Source organism: Pistacia vera, unplaced genomic scaffold (assembly GCF_008641045.1).
Source record: "Pistacia vera cultivar Batoury unplaced genomic scaffold, PisVer_v2 Contig51, whole genome shotgun sequence".
In the NCBI taxonomy this organism is placed as follows: domain Eukaryota; kingdom Viridiplantae; phylum Streptophyta; class Magnoliopsida; order Sapindales; family Anacardiaceae; genus Pistacia; species Pistacia vera.
This window is the reverse complement of record NW_022196346.1, coordinates 412881-434740: the sequence shown is the minus strand read 5'-3', so window position 1 is coordinate 434740 and position 21860 is coordinate 412881. Positions and strand designations below refer to the sequence as shown.

General features: G+C 35.6%; 3 protein-coding genes across 4 annotated transcripts; all 3 read right to left on the bottom strand.

Annotated features, from left to right (window-relative positions):
* Nucleotides 1-35: 35 nt before the first annotated feature.
* On the bottom strand, nucleotides 36-4956 carry LOC116106184 (multiple inositol polyphosphate phosphatase 1-like). 2 transcript variants are annotated; one of them, XM_031392524.1, is made up of 12 exons: nucleotides 4721-4956; nucleotides 4183-4270; nucleotides 3388-3681; nucleotides 2925-3083; nucleotides 2491-2631; nucleotides 2319-2375; nucleotides 1856-1994; nucleotides 1182-1286; nucleotides 888-1078; nucleotides 715-756; nucleotides 533-617; nucleotides 36-380 (listed from the first exon to the last, which is right to left on the bottom strand). In XM_031392524.1, the coding sequence occupies exons 1-12, from the start codon at nucleotides 4831-4833 to the stop codon at nucleotides 361-363; spliced, it is 1434 nt and encodes a 477-aa protein (XP_031248384.1). In that variant the 5' UTR covers nucleotides 4834-4956; the 3' UTR covers nucleotides 36-360. The 2 variants fall into 2 exon arrangements, with proteins under 2 accessions (XP_031248384.1, XP_031248383.1); XM_031392523.1 differs by lacking the exon at nucleotides 36-380 and having other exon boundaries at nucleotides 447-617.
* A 2217-nt stretch (nucleotides 4957-7173) lies between these two features.
* On the bottom strand, nucleotides 7174-8656 carry LOC116106118. The gene is made up of 3 exons (XM_031392470.1): nucleotides 8402-8656; nucleotides 7864-7951; nucleotides 7174-7362 (listed from the first exon to the last, which is right to left on the bottom strand). Exons 1-3 carry the CDS (start codon nucleotides 8512-8514, stop codon nucleotides 7174-7176), a joined length of 390 nt encoding a protein of 129 aa, XP_031248330.1. The 5' UTR covers nucleotides 8515-8656.
* Nucleotides 8657-11273: 2617 nt separating this feature from the next.
* Nucleotides 11274-13591, bottom strand: LOC116106076 (ferritin-2, chloroplastic-like). Its single transcript, XM_031392427.1, has 8 exons — nucleotides 13196-13591; nucleotides 12996-13079; nucleotides 12842-12902; nucleotides 12654-12741; nucleotides 12084-12145; nucleotides 11847-11912; nucleotides 11676-11739; nucleotides 11274-11562 (listed from the first exon to the last, which is right to left on the bottom strand). Exons 1-8 carry the CDS (start codon nucleotides 13498-13500, stop codon nucleotides 11510-11512), a joined length of 783 nt encoding a protein of 260 aa, XP_031248287.1. The 5' UTR covers nucleotides 13501-13591; the 3' UTR covers nucleotides 11274-11509.
* Between the last annotated feature and the right edge of the window lie 8269 nt (nucleotides 13592-21860).

Genomic DNA, 21860 nt, shown 5'->3' with positions numbered 1-21860 from the left:
TGACATATTTATCCTTAATTATAAACCTTTATTAAGTTAATTTCTTCTATTCATATTTGTGCCATACAAAAAATTGTATGCAAATTTTGTGTCCTGTTTTCAGTACAGCTGTAATTATGCATCAACAAAACAGATTGAGATGAGGCAACAAGAGCCATGCGTAAACTGTCGAATATGCAGCTAACAAAAAGGGGACAATATAAACAAATAAAAACCGCTACAGGGGTCAACCCAGGCTCAGTGCCCAAACAAAATTTGGGGATCAGAAAATGGAATTGAAACCAGGAAAGTCTATTGTGAGAAAAAGCGATTGTCCATATATTAGGGGTGGGATCGTCCAAAAGGGAACTCTGCTACAACCTAGATGGAGCTGGCCGTGGCTGAAAATCAAGTTAAGAAAGTGCCAACAACGGTAAACCATGTGAGAATTGCTACATTTTTACTTCAAAAATAAACTACAACTCAACTCTTTGGGATTGTGTATTGCCATTCCATAGCGAGAAAATCCAACGAAACAGGGGTGATAACTTACTGGGTTCACTCTTCTGAACTGGTTTTGTCTTTACATTGCAAAGGGTGTCGAAGTCATGCTTCAGATGAGGAGCAACAATTCTTTCCTGCAGGAAAGTGAAACAGAAACAGAAAAGATTAAACAATGAGTATGTAAGGGGCAATTGCCTTTAATAAACATACGAGTTTGACAGATGATAGTACCTTAAAAACATTGAATGGGCAGAAATCAGTACCGTCACAGCCCTGTTCACAACAGCAAGAAATGTTAATGTCTAGGCATACAGAAGCTAGAATAATGTAGATAATTGAAAATACACAAAAGAAAACATGACAAATAGTAATAATGCAAAAGAAAGAAAGAATCTACAACTTACAGGCACTGGAATGGGATGTTCATTGTGCAGTACTTGAACAAAGTACTTGTTTGGGACGTTAGCAGGACAACTATACAGAACAAGCATGTTATTCCCCGCAAAAGGTGCCACAATGCTGCCCCTCCAATTTCTACTCTGGGGAGGCTTTGGAGGGAGTTGCAAGGGTTCTTCTCGTTGTATTTGGTGCAATTCTGAAATATGCATAAGTCCATTAAGAAAGTGGATATAAAGTTTTATACTTGGACACATCCAAGTACCACACAAGGATTCAAGTATGCATGTTATGGTCCTCACGTGATCTTTCAAGGAAAAGCCCAAGCAAACAAGTGAATGGAACTACAGTTTCTGCATGTGCAAATCGAAGACTCGCCTTTTCATAACTTCCCGGGGTATGTTTTTCTACAAGATTAAAAGACAAATTAGAAAAGCCAGAGATAGAAGTGATAGCCAAACACATTCAATAGGTGAACCAACTATTAATGCAATTCTTTCAGCAGAATGCTTCAACCACAGAAGTTTCATTGACGCATGACTAAACATATTTTATTCACCAAGTTATCTCCAAATTAATACCAACATTGTCTTTGGGCTCAAAATGGAGGGAAGAGAAGTTTTGCTAATTACTAAAAGATCACATTAAATATACCTTTGATAAGAATAGTAAAAACAAAGACAACAATGAAATAATTTGAAAAGTAAAAGAAGAAAAAGGATTGTTGGCAGGCAATTTGGCAAAACCAAGGATAATAACCCTAAATCATTCATAATTTCTGGGAACATTTATCAGCATCATTGAAATGCTATCCCAGTAGTTTTAAACAGTTCTTCATAAGGTTCATAGAAGATCCTCATCCACCATAACATACATAAAGTCCAAACCTCCTCCTTCCATTAAAAATGAGGGCTATGACATATTGACAAGCAAGGAAAAAGGTATGAAGAGTGTATACTTAAAATTTTGATGATACCTTCCTTAGCCTTAATAGCTTCTTCCATTGATTGAACAACATCCCCGAGCAATGGCACTCCCATTCGGTAGTTTAATGACTCGCCATAACCCTTCAATATGAACACCTCCAAGTCATCTGTCCACTCCAGCAAAGCAAGCTACAACATGTTTAAACATTCGCAAGTTAAAAACATAACCAACAAGACAAAAAATAATTCAAGTCTTCTAAACTAGCCTTAGCTGACAGGCACATTTAATTATTGAACAACAAAAATATTTCTTTCTCATTAACTCACATGCAGACATGAGCATCAACTTTTATACAATTTCTAGCCCAGGATCAAAAACCTTGATGATAAAGATAAAGATGCAATAATAGTCAAAAAAATTTAAACTCTACATTAATATGCAAGACAATCAGTGAGCTTACAGATCAGCAACTCAAATTTCAATTACAATCAGATAACATAAAATTTTTGCACCTCAGAAGGACTGAAAAGACCACAAGCTTGATCGGTTATATCCAACAATGATGCTTCCTGTCAAAATGAAGCCAATTAAGATATCGACCCAAAGGTATATCTCAACTGCGTATCTGTTGTGGACTCAAAGAGCAAATGATTTGTTTACAACAAAATTTGGAAGGACAATCACCTGTTTACATAAAAACCAGAGAGAAGAAATATCCTGTCTAGTGAAATTCAGTCCATATCGCTTTCTCAATGAAGAAGTAATTTCATCAAAAGTTGGTTCCTTGAGCTTGTTGACAGCAGGCTCCCGATTTGTCCTAAAATTCTGCATACACAAGATGTCTAAAGCAATTAAAAGAAATACAATTTCTATCAACAAAGACCCATTTGACATATTTTTTAAGGTACATTTTTAAAGATTCACATTTTGTGAAACTGGAGATTTAAAGAAAGAAAAAATGAACACAAAAACACTCAGAAAAATGAAAGTAAAAACACTCCCTTTCATTTATCTTACAATTTCAGAATTTGCCTAAAAAACTTGAAACTCAATTACCAACATGCGTTCGTCGGTGGGTGTTTAAATCCTAAGAAAACATCAAGATTATACAAAAATACCTTGTAGTTGTCACAACAATCATGAAACCTCAACTTTATATCACTTGCACGGCTTTCACTAGTAACAGCAAATGCCCGATGACGCCCAGGTCCTAGACTTCCTCTCTCACTAAACAGGCCCATGCCGAATGCTACTGCACTGGCAGATGCCCGGGGAACCTATATCATCAGTGAGAAAATAAATGTAAAAACAAATAGAGAAAAAAAGGTACAGGAGTGCAGGGAGGGAAGAATATAGAACAAAACTAGACCTACATCGCGATAGTTTTTTTATTAAAATCAATTGAGCACAAGCACAAAAATGAAAATGCAGGGTATGTAAAACAAATAAATTAACAAGATGATAGAAAAGTAGAAGATAGAAGAATCTCCCATCAACCACTACTATACATCTCATGGCAGCATCAAACTCAAAGAAAAAATCTCAATATAAGGCATGGTACATGATTAGAAGAGAACTTACCTGAGTGGCCCTCATGGTATAGATGTCTGGATGATAATCTTCATTGAACAAATCAGGAAATCTTTCTCTAATCCTGATTCCAAGATCATACAATTCATCTTCTCCTTTGCCAATCAATTCTCCACCCTTCAATTTTCCCCTCCAAGGAGACTTCCATCCTCGTAACCAAGCAGGAACTTTCTCTAGAGACAAATGATTCTCTTCAACCTCCCTCACAAGTACCTCCAAATGATCAGCCAATCTGTCCAACTCTCCCATCCGTTTTTTTGTAGGAGCACGAGTACCATGCCTTGCCTGGGACAAAACTGGATTAGTTTTTTTTTTTTTTTTTTTGGTCATCCTGGTTTATGATAAAATGACTAATTTTTATCTTACCACTCATTAATTCAATTACTGTTTGCTAAAATAAAACATCATAATGCCTTAACTAAGAAGGTACCTTGCCAACCAAAATATCTCGCCTCATTATTACTTTTACTTATAACTACATATCCATTTTTCTTGTCACCTATCATATGCCACTGATGACTCACAGTGCTGAAAGACACAACCCTAACTTAATGCATTAGCCAAGGCCATCATATTTTTACACTCTTAAAGCGGGTCAGGCTACAGTAATAAGAATTTGTGCTCACATTAGTATAATTTATACTCGTAACTTCATTATTTATGATTCTATGGTGATTGTGACCAGCATTTATATAACTTCAAAAATGTAACGATCAAACTGGAAAACCAAACCAAACCAATAGATATGCACCAGGACTCAAAAATTAATTTTAGAAGTGAAGTTACCACAAGGTTTAAGTGTATAGGAGTGCATCCATCAGGAATTTCAGAAGGTACGAAGTTTTTATCGGCAACATCTTTTACCACGTTGTATCTGCACATAAAATTAAAAACAATTAATGAAAAAAACAATTACACAAAACCTAGCAGTCCGCCCATTTATTTTGAATAATGACACCAACCATGTACCTCCACGGAGATTAGTTATTGGCTTAAATTACATGATTTTCTATAGCTATATTATTCATAAATTCAAGCAGCTCCACTCATTTCTTTCACAAAATATTTTGTTCAAACTTCCTTAAAAACAAAAGCAACATGATATCAGAATCCATATTTTTAACACATTTCTTTTTCTCATTATTCTCCGAAATCAGACAGACGTAAAGTCACGCACAAGAATCAGATTAAAGCTTAATTTGGTAAAATTAAACTGTAAGAACAATAAATAAAAAAATTGTAAGAACAATAAATAAAAAAAAATCACAATTCGATACTCGAGATACATATTCATGCCTTTCAAATTCTATGATCTAGAAAATACCTTGTAACAGTAGAGAGGTGTTGCCGAACATCGAAGCCTTGAACGACATCGTTTAATTGCGATAACAAAATTAAGAACAGAATCAACATAGAAGAAGCCATGGCTATCTTCATCGTTGCTCCGTCTAGTCTGCTTTTGCTTTTGATGCTGTAGAACTCTCTGAGCAGGCTCTCTAACGAAGAACAGGATCTGGTACGACGTGGTTTACGGGATCGATGTGAGGAGCGCTTGATTGACGGTCGATTTAAGGGGAGAGCCCACGGTTATATGCATAAATTTCCACTTTGACGATGACGCCACCTGGCTTCTGCTAGACTGCCGCGTGGCATTATTTGGATAAATTTAAGGGCCTAAAGTTTAGCGACTATTATTTTCTCACCCTTGATTTTTCATAAAAATATTTTCCCACCCATCGTTGTATCCGTTAGGGAAATCTGTTATCTGATAAGGGTACGGTGACGGAAAAGATGATAATACCTTTTCCTACTTGACTCTTAATTTTTAGGAAAATAAGAGAGACACCGAAAGTAGTGCACCAAATCTGTACACTGAATGACGTAGTTCAATCCTGATCGTCGATTAATTATAACTGAATATTAATCGACGGTCAGGATTAAACCATATCATTCGGTGCACATATTCGGTGCACTACTCTCGGTGACTGTAACATTACTCTAATTTTTAATGATTTAATCTCATGTCAATAGAGGCAATTACAAGTCTACCCACTTTACAATAATAAAATCACCAATATTTTCTCACCCTTCGCACGAATTTGGACACCATGTTCAACCTAACCATGCATCTCCTCAAGGCCTTCTCCAAATTGGAAACAATTCAATATCTGTTGTCAAACCACAGAATGTCGGTATTAGAAGGTAAATAAATACAGACCTAGAGAGAGATGGTTGAACTTATAGTTATTGTTCACTACATGATTTGTGCGGTCAGTAGCCACTGCCGTTGTGCGACCATGCTCGTTGGTGAAGGACGAGCTTAGTTGCTCGTAGAAAACTGCCGCTACCAATTACATCAAGCTATTGAAGCCATCATACACAATCAACCTACAATCGTCAGAAATCTCAAACAATCGTAACCCAACTTCGATCATCAATCAATCATCAAAATAGTAATAATCCACAAAGAAATTGCAAAATCTCCAGGGTAGCTTACAATTGTGTAAAGGAGCGAATGGGTTTTGCTTTGTTCGTTTTCTTTTTCTTCAAGTAGAGAATGAAAAAAAGAGATGAAGGATAGTTTATGAAAAATATAATTAAAGAAGAAAGAATTTGAGGCTGAGTTGTTGGTGGCGTCTAATATTTATTTTCGGATTTTCTCTACTACATTGACTTGTTTGGTGGTGTTCATTGAGGTGATAAAGTTATATTTTAATTGTTCAATATTTAAGCTTTTAGTGAAGTGACTTTATTGCCCTTTTGGCGTTAAAGTTAACGGTTTTCGTTGATCGTGGGTGGGAAAGTTACATTCACCAAACTTTGGGTGAAAAAATGTCATCCAGCCATTTATTAAAGTCCCTACAATGTCTACTTAATTTAAAACTTATTTTATGGACACCTTTATCTTGAAAAAGTTCAAGTCTCGTTTTCAAGAGCATTGCAATCTGAACACAATCATATCAATCGCATCCTTTCGGTATATCAAAATTTTCCTTACATTTCTCCCCTTCTAAAATATCATATGAATCGTGGAGTTTACATATACAAGATACTTCATTTCCAATAAATTATCACATTAAACCCTAAAGTTTACATTTACATCCAAAAATAAAAAAAAATTATGAGCCCTATAATTTTACAGGTTTACCAAATACTTCCTTTTACCTAAATTACACCCTGTACTATTACATGTTTCTAATTACGTACTTTTACCCTAAAATAATCAATTAGGTCATTATACTTTGGCAGGCTTCAATACGTATTCATACAAAAAATATCATTTTCACCTTATACTTCTGACAGTTTATCAAATACGTCCTTTTACTCTAAAATATCATTTAGTCCCCACACTATTTCAGGCAACTTTTAGTCCCCAATACTTTACAGCTAATCAAATAAGTCCTTTCACTCTAAAATAATTGGACCGCCACAACTTTTACCGGTTGTCACAGACATACTTTAATGGTATAACCATTAAATATCATTTTGACCCCTCAACATTTACAGGTTAAAATACATTCTTTCACACTCAAATATTTTTTGGACCCGACGACTTTTAAACGCTATAAATAAATCCTTTTACCCTTAAATTGTCTTTTGGACAACTCGAGTTTTACATGTTATCAAATGCATCCTTTTACCCTTATATCATTTCGTCCCCTCGACTTTTACAGGTTATCAAATACATGCTTTTTCCCTTATATATTATTTGGACCCCTCAACGTTTTGGGCTCATTAATTCTAAAATAGCCCATTAAAACTTTCAGAATTCATCAATCACCATTCGAGTTCTCCACCCTTCAATTTTCCCCTCCAAGGAGACTTCCATCCTCGTAACCAAGCAGGAACTTTCTCTAGAGACAAATGATTCTCTTCAACCTCCCTCACAAGTACCTCCAAATGATCAGCCAATCTGTCCAACTCTCCCATCCGTTTTTTTGTAGGAGCACGAGTACCATGCCTTGCCTGGGACAAAACTGGATTAGTTTTTTTTTTTTTTTTTTTGGTCATCCTGGTTTATGATAAAATGACTAATTTTTATCTTACCACTCATTAATTCAATTACTGTTTGCTAAAATAAAACATCATAATGCCTTAACTAAGAAGGTACCTTGCCAACCAAAATATCTCGCCTCATTATTACTTTTACTTATAACTACATATCCATTTTTCTTGTCACCTATCATATGCCACTGATGACTCACAGTGCTGAAAGACACAACCCTAACTTAATGCATTAGCCAAGGCCATCATATTTTTACACTCTTAAAGCGGGTCAGGCTACAGTAATAAGAATTTGTGCTCACATTAGTATAATTTATACTCGTAACTTCATTATTTATGATTCTATGGTGATTGTGACCAGCATTTATATAACTTCAAAAATGTAACGATCAAACTGGAAAACCAAACCAAACCAATAGATATGCACCAGGACTCAAAAATTAATTTTAGAAGTGAAGTTACCACAAGGTTTAAGTGTATAGGAGTGCATCCATCAGGAATTTCAGAAGGTACGAAGTTTTTATCGGCAACATCTTTTACCACGTTGTATCTGCACATAAAATTAAAAACAATTAATGAAAAAAACAATTACACAAAACCTAGCAGTCCGCCCATTTATTTTGAATAATGACACCAACCATGTACCTCCACGGAGATTAGTTATTGGCTTAAATTACATGATTTTCTATAGCTATATTATTCATAAATTCAAGCAGCTCCACTCATTTCTTTCACAAAATATTTTGTTCAAACTTCCTTAAAAACAAAAGCAACATGATATCAGAATCCATATTTTTAACACATTTCTTTTTCTCATTATTCTCCGAAATCAGACAGACGTAAAGTCACGCACAAGAATCAGATTAAAGCTTAATTTGGTAAAATTAAACTGTAAGAACAATAAATAAAAAAATTGTAAGAACAATAAATAAAAAAAAATCACAATTCGATACTCGAGATACATATTCATGCATTTCAAATTCTATGATCTAGAAAATACCTTGTAACAGTAGAGAGGTGTTGCCGAACATCGAAGCCTTGAACGACATCGTTTAATTGCGATAACAAAATTAAGAACAGAATCAACATAGAAGAAGCCATGGCTATCTTCATCGTTGCTCCGTCTAGTCTGCTTTTGCTTTTGATGCTGTAGAACTCTCTGAGCAGGCTCTCTAACGAAGAACAGGATCTGGTACGACGTGGTTTACGGGATCGATGTGAGGAGCGCTTGATTGACGGTCGATTTAAGAGGAGAGCCCACGGTCATATGCATAAATTTCCACTTTGACGATGACGCCACCTGGCTTCTGCTAGACTGCCGCGTGGCATTATTTGGATTAATTTTTAAGGGCCCAAAGTTTAGCGAATATAACTTTCTCAACCTTGATTTTTCATAAAAATATTTTCCCACCCATCGTTATATCCGTTAGGGAAATCTATTATCTGAAAAGGGTACGGTGACGGAAAAGATGAAAATACATTTTCCTACTTGACTTCTTAATTTTTGATGATTTAATCTCATGTCAATAGAGGCAATCACAAGTCTACCCACTTTACAGTAATAAAATCACCAATATTTTCTCTCCCTTCGCACGAATTTGGACACCATGTTCAACCTAACCATGCATCTCTTCAAGGCCTTCTCCAAATTGGAAACCATTCAATATCTCTCGTCAAACCGCAGAAGGTCGGTCGTAGAAGGTAAATAAATATAAACCCAGAGAGAGATGGTTGAACTTGTAGTTGTTGTGCACTACGTGATTTGTGCGGTCAATAGCCACTATCGTAGTGTGACCATGCTCGTTGGTGAAGTACGAGCTCAGTTGCTCGTAGAAAACTGCCGCTACCAATTACATCAAGCCGTTGAAGCTGCCATACACAATCAACCTATAATCGTCAGAATCTCAAACAATCACAACTCAACTTCGATCATCAATCAATCATCAAAATAGTAATAATCCACAAAGAAATTGCAAAATCTCCAGGGTAGCTTACAGTTGTGTAAAGGAGAGAATGGGTTTTGTTTTGTTCGTTTTCTTTTTCTTCAAGTAGAGAATGAGAAAAAGAGATGGAGGATAGTTTATGAAAAATATAATTAAAGAAGAAAGAATTTGAGGCTGAGTTGTTGATGGCGTCTAATATTCATTTTCGGATATTTTCTACTACATTGACTTGTTTGATGGTGTTCATTGAGGTGATAAAATTATATTTGAATTGTTTAATATTTAAGCTTTCAGTGAAGTGACTTTATTGCCCTTTTGGAGTTAAAGTTAACGGTTTTCGTTGATCGTGGGTGGGAAAGTTACGTTCACCAAACTTTGGGTGAAAAAATGTCATCTAGCTACATTAAAGTCTCTACAATGTCTGCTTTAATTTAAAATTTATTTTATGGACACCTTTATCTTGAAAATGTTCAAATCTCGTTTTCAAGAACATTGCAATCTGAACACAATCATATCAATTGCATCCTTTCGGTGTATCAAAATTTTCCTTACATTTCTTCCGTTCTAAAATATCATATGAACCATGGAGTTTACATATACTTCATTTCCAATAAATTATCACATTAAACAAGTTTACATTTACATCCAAAAAAATAAAAAAATTATGAGCCCTATAATTTTACAGGTTACAAAATACTTCCTTTATCCTAAGTTACACCCTATGGTATTACGTGTTTCTAATTACGTACTTTTACCTAAAATAATCAATTAGGTCAGTATACTTTTACAGGCTTCAATAAGTATTCATACAAAAAATATCATTTTCACCTTATACTTCGACAATTTATCGAATACGTCCTTTTACTCTAAAATATCATTTAGACCCTACACTATTTTAGGCATTTTTAGTCCCCAATACTTTACAGCTAATCAAATAAGTCCTTTCACTCTAAAATAATTGGACCGCCACAACTTTTACCGGTTGTCACAGACATAATTTAATGGTTTAACCATTAAATATCATTTTGACCCCTCAACATTTACAGGTTAAAATACATTCTTTCACACTCAAATATTTTTTGGACCCGACGACTTTTAAACGTTATAAATAAATCCTTTTACCCTTAAATTGTCTTTTGGACAACTCGAGTTTTACATGTTATCAAATGCATCCTTTTACCGTTAAATTTTTTGGTTCCCTCGACTTTTACAGGTTATCAAATACATGCTTTTTCACTTACAAATTTTTTGGACCCCTCAACGTTTTCGGCTCATTAATTCCAAAATAGCCCATTAAACTTTCAGAATTGTAAAATATAGAGCTGTCTAGAAAGCAAAGCACAAGCAGAGAATCCACGCATATATTCCGGACAATCTTATTAGATAATAAGAAAGCAAAATGAACAAGGAATTATAATTTCGTGGAATGATCCCATGTGGATCAGACAAAAACTAGAACTTAAAAAATGAGGTTCAAGCAAAATGGAACTTAATTTATGTGTGTATATTTTTTTAAGATGTCTATTTAATTATAGATGCTTTAAAGCATGATGTAATTGCCTTGAATACGGACCTCTAATGTCAGTTGTGGGTCTGGGCCTGCAAGAGGACTGCCACACCGTGGAAATTGTCCCGGGATTTGCGGCCTAAACAGATGAGACACATAATTTTGGGGAAAAAAAAAAAAGAAAAATGACTATGATTGGCTTGTATCTTCGGGGCCACCTTATGGGTTCCTTTCAGGCAGGTGATGGTGGGCTTGTCAAATATGGCCAATACTAATTTCTTGGACCATTTGACGGGAGGGACTAAGATTAATCCGGTCCCATTAAAGGGGACCGGGAGCCCACGAATAAATTTGACTCAAAAAAATTTCACAACCCTGAATTTGTTGCCCCATTTCTACATAAAATAAAATCAACAGCAATATTGTAAATATCACCCAAATACTTATAGAGAAAAACTAATTATTCAAAATGTGTTTGTCACCAAACTTTAACTAAGATATGCCTGAAAATATCCCACATGCATTCATCTATCAACAATATAAGTTTTCTCACTAGCTGCATGCCCAACTTCTCTAAACTGAGAACTAGCAATAGAAAAGCTCGCATAGAACAATCCTCCAAAATGGCAGCCAGGTAACACGCGAGGTGTCTACATCATCAAGCAACAACTTCTGCCTCCTCAAGGAGCATTTGATCGAAGTGCCAAACTCCTGAGAGTCCCACCATAATAATCAGTTAGTTTATGCATAGAAAGTTGATCTGAACATTAAATTAAGATGAAGGGAAACTGTCCAAAAGTGAAATAAGAATTTTTGGTTCATACCGTGTCCCTTGCCCACTCTTCTCAGTTGAGCAACATATTCTGAGATCTTTTTTATGGCTTCTATCTACAGAAGGAAACAATTGAAAGGCCAAATCAATATCATACAGCATTCTTTCTAAGCCAAAAAAGCAAATCCTTAGCACAGAATGGAAGGTAGAAGTTGTATTTTACCTGCTCGGATAAAAACTTGCTTTCAACAAAATCTGCCAGCTGCACATCATGGTGTTGGTTCGCTACCTATTGACCCAACATAAAAGCACAGGAAATGAGTGATATCCATGGCCAGCAATATTTAAAACTTCTTCAGCATTTTTAAACACAATGCTTCACTGTATGAAACAAGGGCTTTGATCCTATTTACTATGTTATAAAAAAAGTTGCACAGTATCAAGTCTAGATATGGTTAACCTTGTGCAAGTTGAGGAGCTTCTCATTTGTTAGCTTCTCCAAGGACAATGTAAGCTCCATAGCTGAATCAGGAAAACAGAAACAATTAGGACCAACAAGTTAAATTAAACATGCACAAGTGCATCAAAATTGGAATTCATCGAGGTTAAAAAGTTACACATATTCACTTGATATCACCCAAGTAAAAAAGAACTACTTAATTTGGTTCTTGGCAAGGCATCACAAATTGCCTGTCCTATTATACAGATGTAACATTTCATAAATACCCATTAGTCCCTTGAAAAAAAAAAAATACCAACGGCAGCCCTATAAGATGTATGACTTTTAATAGAAATTGGCACAATTCAGCTCAAAAAAATAGTTATAACATGAGATATTAATGACTTGTCAGACGATATGCAGCTCCTTCATGCCATATGCATGATAATATTTGACTAAAGTAAAAGCATATAAATGCTTCAAGCTCATTGCTCCAGATTTGAGTCATTAACTTAATTATACAGAACAGCAAATTAAGTTAAACGTAAATATAGTATCATAAAACGCTATGTTTGGACTGCTAAACCTCACCATACAAAGCGTCTCCCTTCTCTGCATGATCAAACTCTGTGAGTGGCATCAATATTGACGCCAGCTTCACTTTTCCACCGCGTTTGTTCTAATCATTACAAGACAAATGAAAATTAGCCAAACAGTCTCTCAGGTTAACGCAAACCATAAATTTTGATACAAATCTAAATACGCTGTGAATCAAACACCTGATATTCCATAAATTTCTCAGCGTGTTCTCGTTCTTCAATACTCGATTCCTTGAAAAACCTAACACGTCCCAAACAAAAACAAATAAGCTTCAATCAAAATGACAAACAATAAAAATATTAAAGAACTAGGAGATTTTTTAGAAGGAATTACTTAGCAAGGCCCCTGAGTGCCACGTTGTCACGATCAAAATAAGCAAACATGGCGTGGTACACATACGACACATTGTACTCCACACTGTTAGATAAATAATGGCATAAGAAATTTACAAAATACATCACGTTATTGGAATAAAATTATAGAAAATATTTGAACATAAATGAATATAAAATTAAGAAAAAATTGAAACAAACTTGATCTGTTCATTGACTGCGGCCTCGCAGTGCTCGTGGTACTTTTGTCTAGCAAGAGAAACTTGAGGTACACTTGGCACCAAATCGAGTTCCTTCTTCACCTCTTCAAACGGCTCAAAAACGACACCGGTTAACGGACTGTTGCTAGCGCCTTTTGATGCACAAACGATAACGCCAGCTCCATTTTTGGCCCGAAGACTGGAGTTCAAATGAAGGCTAGAGGAAGAAACAGAGGAGGACAGAGGATTCAGAAGCTCCTTGTGTGGATTCAAGAGCGAGAAAGCCGGAGCTGCTTTGAGTAACATGTTTTTGAAGAGAGAAAGGCAGAGTGATAGAAAGAGAGAAAACAAATTATTGGAAGAACAGAGGAAATGAAACGGTGCTGTGTGGTGATGATAGGAAGGGAACATAACTGAAGGCGGCTAGGGATGGGGTGGGCCATTGAATGGTACGACACGTGGACGGCAAAGATTGAGAATGAGAAGTGGGCGCGTGGCGTCCTCGTGGTAAGTTACAAGAGATGGTTCTGGTCGAAGCGATGATATGGAATCTCGAGGGCAAATATGGTATTTTGAGTCGTTCGTGGGAAATCGTGATACAAATCATATTATGATTGACTTACCAAAAATAAAACATCTTGATTTACTTTTTTATTTCTTTTTAAGTATTAGTATTATAATTGTTTGGCTGAAAGTGGTCAGAAAGAAAGCCCCTTTTTCGGTTTTTTATCTGTCACCTCGTTGTACATCTCTTTAATTACTATATTTACTAAATTATTTTTTCATTTTATTACTATATATTACCTTGCCGATAAATAGTGTTTTTATCAGTAAAACTATATATATATATATATATATATATATATTTGGATAAACATTAGCCAATTTCGAATAAATAATTAGCCAAAACAGTGGTCAACATTCAGTATTGTGCATTTATTGGATGTAAAAAAGGGTAATACTTTATAGTTTTAAAAGACATTTTCCCCCGTGAGGTTTGGGGTAAGTACACAGTAACCCAGTAGAATGTTTTACGAACACATTTACCCCTATTATTTGTACCTGAATCTCTGACACTTATTTTTGTTTGGAAAGACTATATTGTCCTTTTTGTCTTTCCCATCTTTTTCTCCATAATTATCTTTTACTGTTCTTCAACGTCACAACACCGGATTCTTACTTTAATCGATGCCAACTAAAACTCAAATTACCCCACATCACCTTGGAGCAAAATAATCAAACATCACTTTAATATTTGGAAAACAAAATATATATTCATCCAAGATACCGAAAGCCACCACCCTCCAACTCCGCTTGTCGATACGATAAACGAGTTTGTATAGAACTTAAGCGTAAAAACTAGCTTAAAAAAGAAAGAAGTCCCACTATATATATATACTCCGTCATTAACAACTTATCAAATTAGTGACGTCAAATAAATATAATTTCTAACATTTTTTTTTTCATGCTCGACATATATAATTAGGGTCTAAACCCCAACATTACCCTAAATAAATGTAACTCTAATATCACGATAAACGAGTTTAGTTGAACTCATCATTTAAAGTTAGCTTAACGAAGAAGGAAGTCCAATTATATATATACACTATAACAACTTATCAAATTGACAATGTGATAAAATTTCAAACACAATTTATAAATTCTCTAGAGAAGTTTGGCCCAAAAAACCCACTCCAAGGCCTTCACGCATGCATGAGACAAATTCAAAAAACCTCTACCATGGTCCATGAGATCATTGTTTTAAAAACCGGACAGCTCCTTAACCTGGTCAAAGGGTCGGTTCGCAGGTTGATCGGTCCAATCCATTTGACCAATCGGTCTGATCGCTATATAGCAGTCACATCTTTAAACAATTTTATTAATTGTTTTAAGTTTGAAAACCAGCAAATACATGTAGGGGTGGGATAATCCGGTTAACAGAACCAGATTATCAAAACCGAAAATCAAACTGGTTGCAAACCGAACTGAATATTCGGTTCCGTTACCAGTTAACCAGTTTTTTAACTGATTTTCTTCCTCTTCGTTTAACCAATTACGCCAACCTGAACAACACCTAAGCCACAACCAGATTTTCTCAAATAGACAAAATGAAAATTTGTTTCCTCAGACGACAGTGAAGGAAGCAGTGACTTTGGGATTAGCAGAGGTTTCTCTCTCTGTCGTCCAATCAGATCTCCTTTCTTTTATTTTATTTATTGATTGGAGTTGGATCTATTGCTGAATTAGAAGATGTTGGTGGTGGAGCAGGGGAGCAGCTTGAGGTTGAGGATGCTGCTGAATTGTCGGCAAAATGGATACTGAATGGTGTTACTGGACTGTCGACAAAATGGATGCTGAATGGTGCTGCTAGATTGGCAAAATGGATGCTGAATTGTGCTGCTGGATTGTCGGCGAAACGCGAAATCGAAATGGTGCTGTTGTTGGACTGTCGGTGAAACACGAATGGATGCTTAATGGTACTGCCGCTGGGCTATCGGCGAAACAAGAAATGGATGCTGTATGGTGCTACAGTTGCTGCTACTGGACTGTCAACTTATTGGGTGGAGCTGCTGGGTGCCGCTGTGTGGAGACTTGAAGATGGAATGTAGTGGAGTGGAGTGAGTGGAGTGGAGTCTGCCATGTGGAGGATTGCTGGAGTGTGTAATGTGTACTGTGCAGAAGATTGGAGCTTGGAGGCGGAGAAGAGAAGTGGAGATTAGAGAATATTGAAAAAAATAAGGGTTTGCTTATCAACAGTGCTAGTCTTACAAAGAAGCCTACAAAGGAGGCATACAAAGACAACTTCCACCCTTCATCTTCATCTTCATCATTCCTCTCTCTCTTTCTTTCTCTTTTTCCGTTTTTTCTTTGTTTTTTTCTTGACTTTGTAAGCTTCTTTGTAAGGATAGACTTATTCTTTGCTTATATACTCACTTAGGGTATAAGTGTATAACCAGTTCGGTTAACCGGTTTGTGTTATTTCTCCAAATCGAAAATCGAACTGGTTTGTAAAAAAACCTAATTTTCGGTTTGGTTTCTGGTTCGGTTTGATTTTCGGTTTTCTTCTCCCACCCCTAAATACATCCCTAAAATTTCCTTATAAGCCCCTATAAGTTTAAAATAAAGCAAATGTACCCGACAGATTTTATTATTAATTTTTCTTCTCTCTCCCCATTACTTCCATCTTTCTCATTTTTTTCTCTCTGCCCATCCAGCCTTTATTCCCCATCACTTTCTTCTTTCTCCTTTTTTCTCTCTCTCTACCCATCACTCCCGTCACTTTCTTCTCTCCCCTCCTCTTTCTCTTCATCTCCTCTTTTCTTTCTTCTAATCTTCTTCCTTACTCTTTCTCTTGTTTCCTCTTCTCTTTCTTCTTCCTTCCCCTTACCTTACTTCTTCTTTTTTACACTGTAGATTTTAGAGTAAGTGAAGAAGAATAGAAGATGAAAATGGAAGATGCAATTTGATTTTTTTATTCAAATGAAATGGAGAATTAAACGGTGCTGCAAATTGGTTTAGGAATTAAAAATATGAATTTTTTAGGATCAGATGCCAAAAAATAGCTAACTATTTTAAGCCATGGGCCGATCAGATCTACAATTTTGTACTGTTTTGCCGGTTTATTGTCGGTCCAGAGTGGATTGAATGATATTTCCGGTTTTATGTTAACTCGGACCAGAGTAAAGACTAGTTCCCAGTCGGGCCGAGTTTTGAAACAAAGCATGGGATGAGAGACTTGAGTGAGGTGGTTCTTGAGAGTTGACCAAAGAAATGGTAGAGAAAAAGAGAAAATAGATTGATCAATAAGAATCATAAAAAAAATTAATCTTTTTATTTTTCTTTAATCAATTAGTTTATTGACTAAAATACCCCTATCCTATCATATTTTAAAAGACATCTGTCACATCATTGGATGAATATGTTCATAAAAAATTCTACTGGGTTAGCATGATAGGTACCCCAAACCTCAGGGGGGAATGTGTCTTTAACTCATATTTTACAGAAAGTATCCAATGTTAGCTTCCCAAATGGGGACCTCAAGGGTGGTCATGTAATTAACCCATATAGACAGACATTTAACAAGGGGCACGTCACAGCAATCTTTTTCAGTTGATTATTAAATGATTTTGTAGAGACTAATTATAATTAACATTGACCTTATTATAGTGGATTAGGATAAGATGAAAATAACATACACTAAACCTCAACTAATCAAACATTATTTAGGTGGAAAGGAATTGTACTAGCACTTCTCTTTACCTTTGATAACATGTCTATTCTCTACAATTTTAACCAACCATGCTATAAGACTTCACTTCATATAAAGGTAAAATTAACATCTAAAGCAAGAATCATTACCTTAGGATGTTTTAGAATGACTTCCCACTTCAAACTACTCAAAAAGCCCTCTTGAATCCTTGAAAGATTGAAGGAAAACTTGAGAGGAATGAAGAATGAAGGAGGCGGTGGAAGAAGCATGAATGAAGGGTTCACTAAGCTTCAACCCTTTTTAGCTCAAAATATCCTCATTCATTCCTATAATGCCCTTGCTCTTTCTTGGAAATTCCACATATATCCTTTGATTCATTACAATCACACCCCCACACTAACGTATTCTCCATGAAATTTCCTTACATTTTACTCCCCACTTTTCCTACTAATTAGGGGTAGAATGGTCATTTAACCCTTATGGAAAAATATCTAGAAATCTCAATACACATTTTAGTTGGCTCGTCGCCGCGGTGAAGAAACTTCCGTCGCCCCGACGAAGAAATACAGAGCCTACACCGCCTTACTCAAGGCCAACGTCGCCGCGGCGAAGACTGCAAATCTAAAATTCCTCAAATCTCAACCAATTTCAAGGTAAACACTCAACCAACTCAATTAAAGCTGAATCAATAAACATTTAAGCAAAACAGCAAATCTTAAGTACGTACCTCAAGTGGGGTGTTACAGTTCGCAGGTTGACCGGTCCAACCGATTGGACTGATCGGTCTGACCAGTATGTAGAGTCACATCTTTAAACAATTCTATTAATTGTTATAAGTTTGAAAACCAGCAAATACATCTAGGGGTGGGATAATCCGGTTAACCGAACCGGGTTATCAAAACCGAAAACCGAATCGGTTTTTCGGTTTAGAGAAATTGTAAACTGAAAACCGGATCATTTTCAGTTAAAAACCGGTTGCAAATGGAACCGAATATTCGGTTCGGTTAACCAGTTTTTTAACTGATTTTCTTCCTCTTCATTTAACCAATTACGCCAACTTGAACAACACCTAAGCCACAACCAGATTTTCTCAAATAGACAAAACGAAAATTTGTTTCCTCGGACGACGGCGAAGGAAGCAATGACTTTGGGATTAGTGGAGGTTTCTCTCTCCGCCATTCGATCATATCTCCTCTCTTTTATTTTATTTATTGATTGGAGTTGGATCTGTTGCTGAATTAGAAGATGTTAGTGGTGGAGCAAGGGAGCAGCTTGAGGTTGAGGATGCTGCTGGACTGTCGAGGAAATGGATACTGAATGGTGCTGCTAGACTGTCGGCGAAACGCGAAATGGTGCTACTGCTGGACTATCAGTAAAATGCGAATGGATGCTTAATGGTGCTGTTGCTGGACTGTCGGCGAAACAAGAAATGAATGCTGAATGGTGTTGCCACTGGACTGTCAGCGAAACAAGAAATGGATGCTGAATGGTGCTGCAGTTGCCGCTGTTAGACTGTCAACTCACTGGGTGGAGCTACTGGGTGCTGCTGTGTGGAGACTTGAAGATGGAATGTAGTGGAGTGGAGTGAGTGGAGTGGAGTCTGCCATGTGGAGGATTGCTGGAGTGTGTAGTGTGTACTGTGCATAAGATTGGAGCTTGGAGGCGGAGAAGAGAAGTGGAGATTAGAGAATATTGAAAAAAAATCAGGGTTTGCTTATATACTTACTTAGGGTATGAGTGTACAACTGCTTTTAAAAACTGGTTTGTGATATTTCTCCAAACCGAAAACCAAATCGGCTTTTCGGTTTTTTACATTTTGTAAACTGAAAACCAAACCGATTTGTAAAAATACCTATTTTTCAGTTCGGTTCCGATTTGATTTTCATATTTGTTCTCCCACCCCTAAATACATCCCTAAAATTTACTTATAAGTTTAAAATAAAGCAAATATCCCGACATATTTTATTATTAATTATTCTTCTCTCTCCCCATCACTTCTATCTTTCTCCTTTTTTTCTCTCTCCCCATCACTTTCTTCTTTTTCCTTTTTTTTTCTCTCTCTCACCATCACTCCCATCACTCCCGTCACTTTCTTCTTTCTTCTCTCCTCTTCTCTTTCTTCTTCCTTCCCCTCCTCTTACTTCTTCTTTACACCGTAGATTTTAGAGTAAGTGAAGAAGAATAGAAGATGAAAATGGAAGATGCAATTTGATTTTTTTATTCAAATGAAATGGAGAATGAAACGGTGCGCAAATTGGTTTAGGAATTAGGAATATGAATTTTTTAGGATCAGATACCCAAAAATAGTGAACCATTTTAAGCCCCAGGCCGGTTGGATCGACGATTTTGTATTGTTCTACCGGTTTATTGTCGGTCCAAAGTGGATTGAATGATATTTTTGGTTTTATGTTAACTTGAACTAGAGTAAAGACTGGTTCCCAGTCGGGCTGACCGGTCCGGTTCGAGTTTTGAAACAGAGCATGGGATGAGAGACAGAGTGAGGTGGTTCTTGAGAGTTGACCAAAGAAATGGTAGAGAAAAAGAGAAAATAGATTGATCAATGAGAATCATAAAAAAATTAATTTTTTTTATTTTTCTTTAATCAATTTAGTTTATTGACTAAAATACCCCTATCCTATCATATTTTAAAAGATATCTGTCACATCATTGGATGAATATGTTCCTAAAAAATTCTACTGGGTTAACATGTTAAGTACCCCAAACCTGAGGGGGGAAAGTGTCTTTAACTCATATTTTACACAAAGTATCTAATGTTAGCTTCCCAAATGGGGACCTCAAGGGTGGTCATGTAATTAACCCATATAGACAGACATTTAACAAGGGGCATGTCACAGCAATCTTTTTCAGTTGATTATTAAATGATTTTGTAGAGACTAATTATAATTAACATTGACCTTATTATAGTGGATTAGGATAAGATGAAAATAACATACACTAAACCTCAACTAATCAAACATTATTTAGGTGGAAAGCTTGTACTTATATGATATGATTGGATATTATTTGTCTTAATTATTTATATTTATATTCGTCAATATCAATGTCACTACAGATAAGTAAGACTGAAGAGTACTACCCTAGCTTGTATTACACTTTGCCTTAAATTAATTTAGGGGGTGTTTGTCTAAGCTTATAAGCTGGTCAAACTTGCTTATAAGCTCTAAAATTAAGCTGACCTGTTTGTTTATAATCTTTTTTAGCTTATAAGTTGAGCTTATAAGCCAAAAAAAATAAGTTGGAGGGGAGGTACTTTTTTTTTTTGGCTTATAAGCACTCTGCTTATAAGCTAGTTTGACCAAGTATATTACCATATTATCCTTATTTAATTTTAAAATTCCATAGTATACCCTTGTTTAATGTAGTACCCATTTTAGTCATTTTATAATAAAATGTACTTATAAGCCACATTTTACCAAACACGTCAACTACTTATTAGTCACTTATAATTACTTTATCCAAACATGTAATTTCTTAAAATTTTAAATGTTTATAAGCTAATTTTAGCTTATAAGTACTTGTTGCTTATAAGCTAATTTTCATAAGCTCAGACAAACACCCCCTTAATCAGGTGATTTGATATCTTTTGATTTGGTAGGTAAGCTACATAGATAGTTCAAGATTTTATTTGGATCACAACCGGATGGTCCGGCCCATTTCGTGTTTTGGGTTCTTTTTTTGTCCAATGGGTTCTTTTTTTGTCCTTCATATGTTTAGGGTATTTTTGGAAATGGTAGTTACGTAGATGTATTTGATTCCCGTCATCATCTTAAAAGAGGTAAAAAAATGTAAGACCAAAAAAAAAAAAAAAACAAAAAAACGAAAAAAAAAAACCTCATTTTAATTCATGTCTCCAAATTTTGGAGTAACGCAAAATCACTATTTAAATTTTGTGAACTCGTTATGTGAAACTTGTAAATTATTATAAGAATTATCAACCTGTATCCCTTCTAAAGACACGTTCTTAAAAAAATGAATAATTAGTGAGTCACACGCAGTTAAAAAGTGACCTTGCTCGAAAAGGAGAAATGATAAAAAAATAAGGAGGCTATAGTAGAAAGACAGCACAACATCGAAGAGTAACCCTAATTTTGGGTAAAAGGTTATTTATAAAGAATGAAAAAATTGATCTCCAAACAAGAGACCTATACAAAGACCGAAAACTTGGACATATCCAAGCAATCAAAACCAAATACAAGGGGTGAATTTACACAATTTAAGTAACCCTCATTTTAGTAAGTACATTGCAAGAATAATTTATATGAAGCACTATTTTTTAGTAGTAGTACTAGTTACTCTTAGAATCCAATCACACAAAAAGGATATTGACCTAATTTGAATGTTGAAAGAGAACCCAACAAACCTACCTGTTGCCCCTCATTAACTCTTGTTTTTGTTCATTTTCCAAGTACCAAGAGCCAAATCCAAGACAAAATAG

Excerpts from the sequence above, each read along its gene's own strand:
- LOC116106184 (XM_031392523.1), bottom strand. The coding sequence starts at position 4,833 with ATGAAGATAGCCATGGCTTCTTCTATGTTGATTCTGTTCTTAATTTTG. Across the intron at positions 3,682-4,182 it reads CTATACACTTAAACCTTGTG|GCAAGGCATGGTACTCGTGC; the intron begins GTAACTTCACTT and ends GTTTTGTCCCAG. Across the intron at positions 1,995-2,318 it reads GTCTTTTCAGTCCTTCTGAG|CTTGCTTTGCTGGAGTGGAC; the intron begins GTGCAAAAATTT and ends AACATGTTGTAG.
- LOC116106118 (XM_031392470.1), bottom strand. The coding sequence starts at position 8,514 with ATGAAGATAGCCATGGCTTCTTCTATGTTGATTCTGTTCTTAATTTTG. Across the intron at positions 7,952-8,401 it reads CACCTCTCTACTGTTACAAG|ATACAACGTGGTAAAAGATG; the intron begins GTATTTTCTAGA and ends TTTTATGTGCAG. Across the intron at positions 7,363-7,863 it reads CTATACACTTAAACCTTGTG|GCAAGGCATGGTACTCGTGC; the intron begins GTAACTTCACTT and ends GTTTTGTCCCAG.
- LOC116106076 (XM_031392427.1), bottom strand. The coding sequence starts at position 13,500 with ATGTTACTCAAAGCAGCTCCGGCTTTCTCGCTCTTGAATCCACACAAG. Across the intron at positions 13,080-13,195 it reads GCAGTCAATGAACAGATCAA|TGTGGAGTACAATGTGTCGT; the intron begins GTTTGTTTCAAT and ends TTTATCTAACAG. Across the intron at positions 11,740-11,846 it reads GCAAGTTTTTATCCGAGCAG|ATAGAAGCCATAAAAAAGAT; the intron begins GTAAAATACAAC and ends TTCCTTCTGTAG.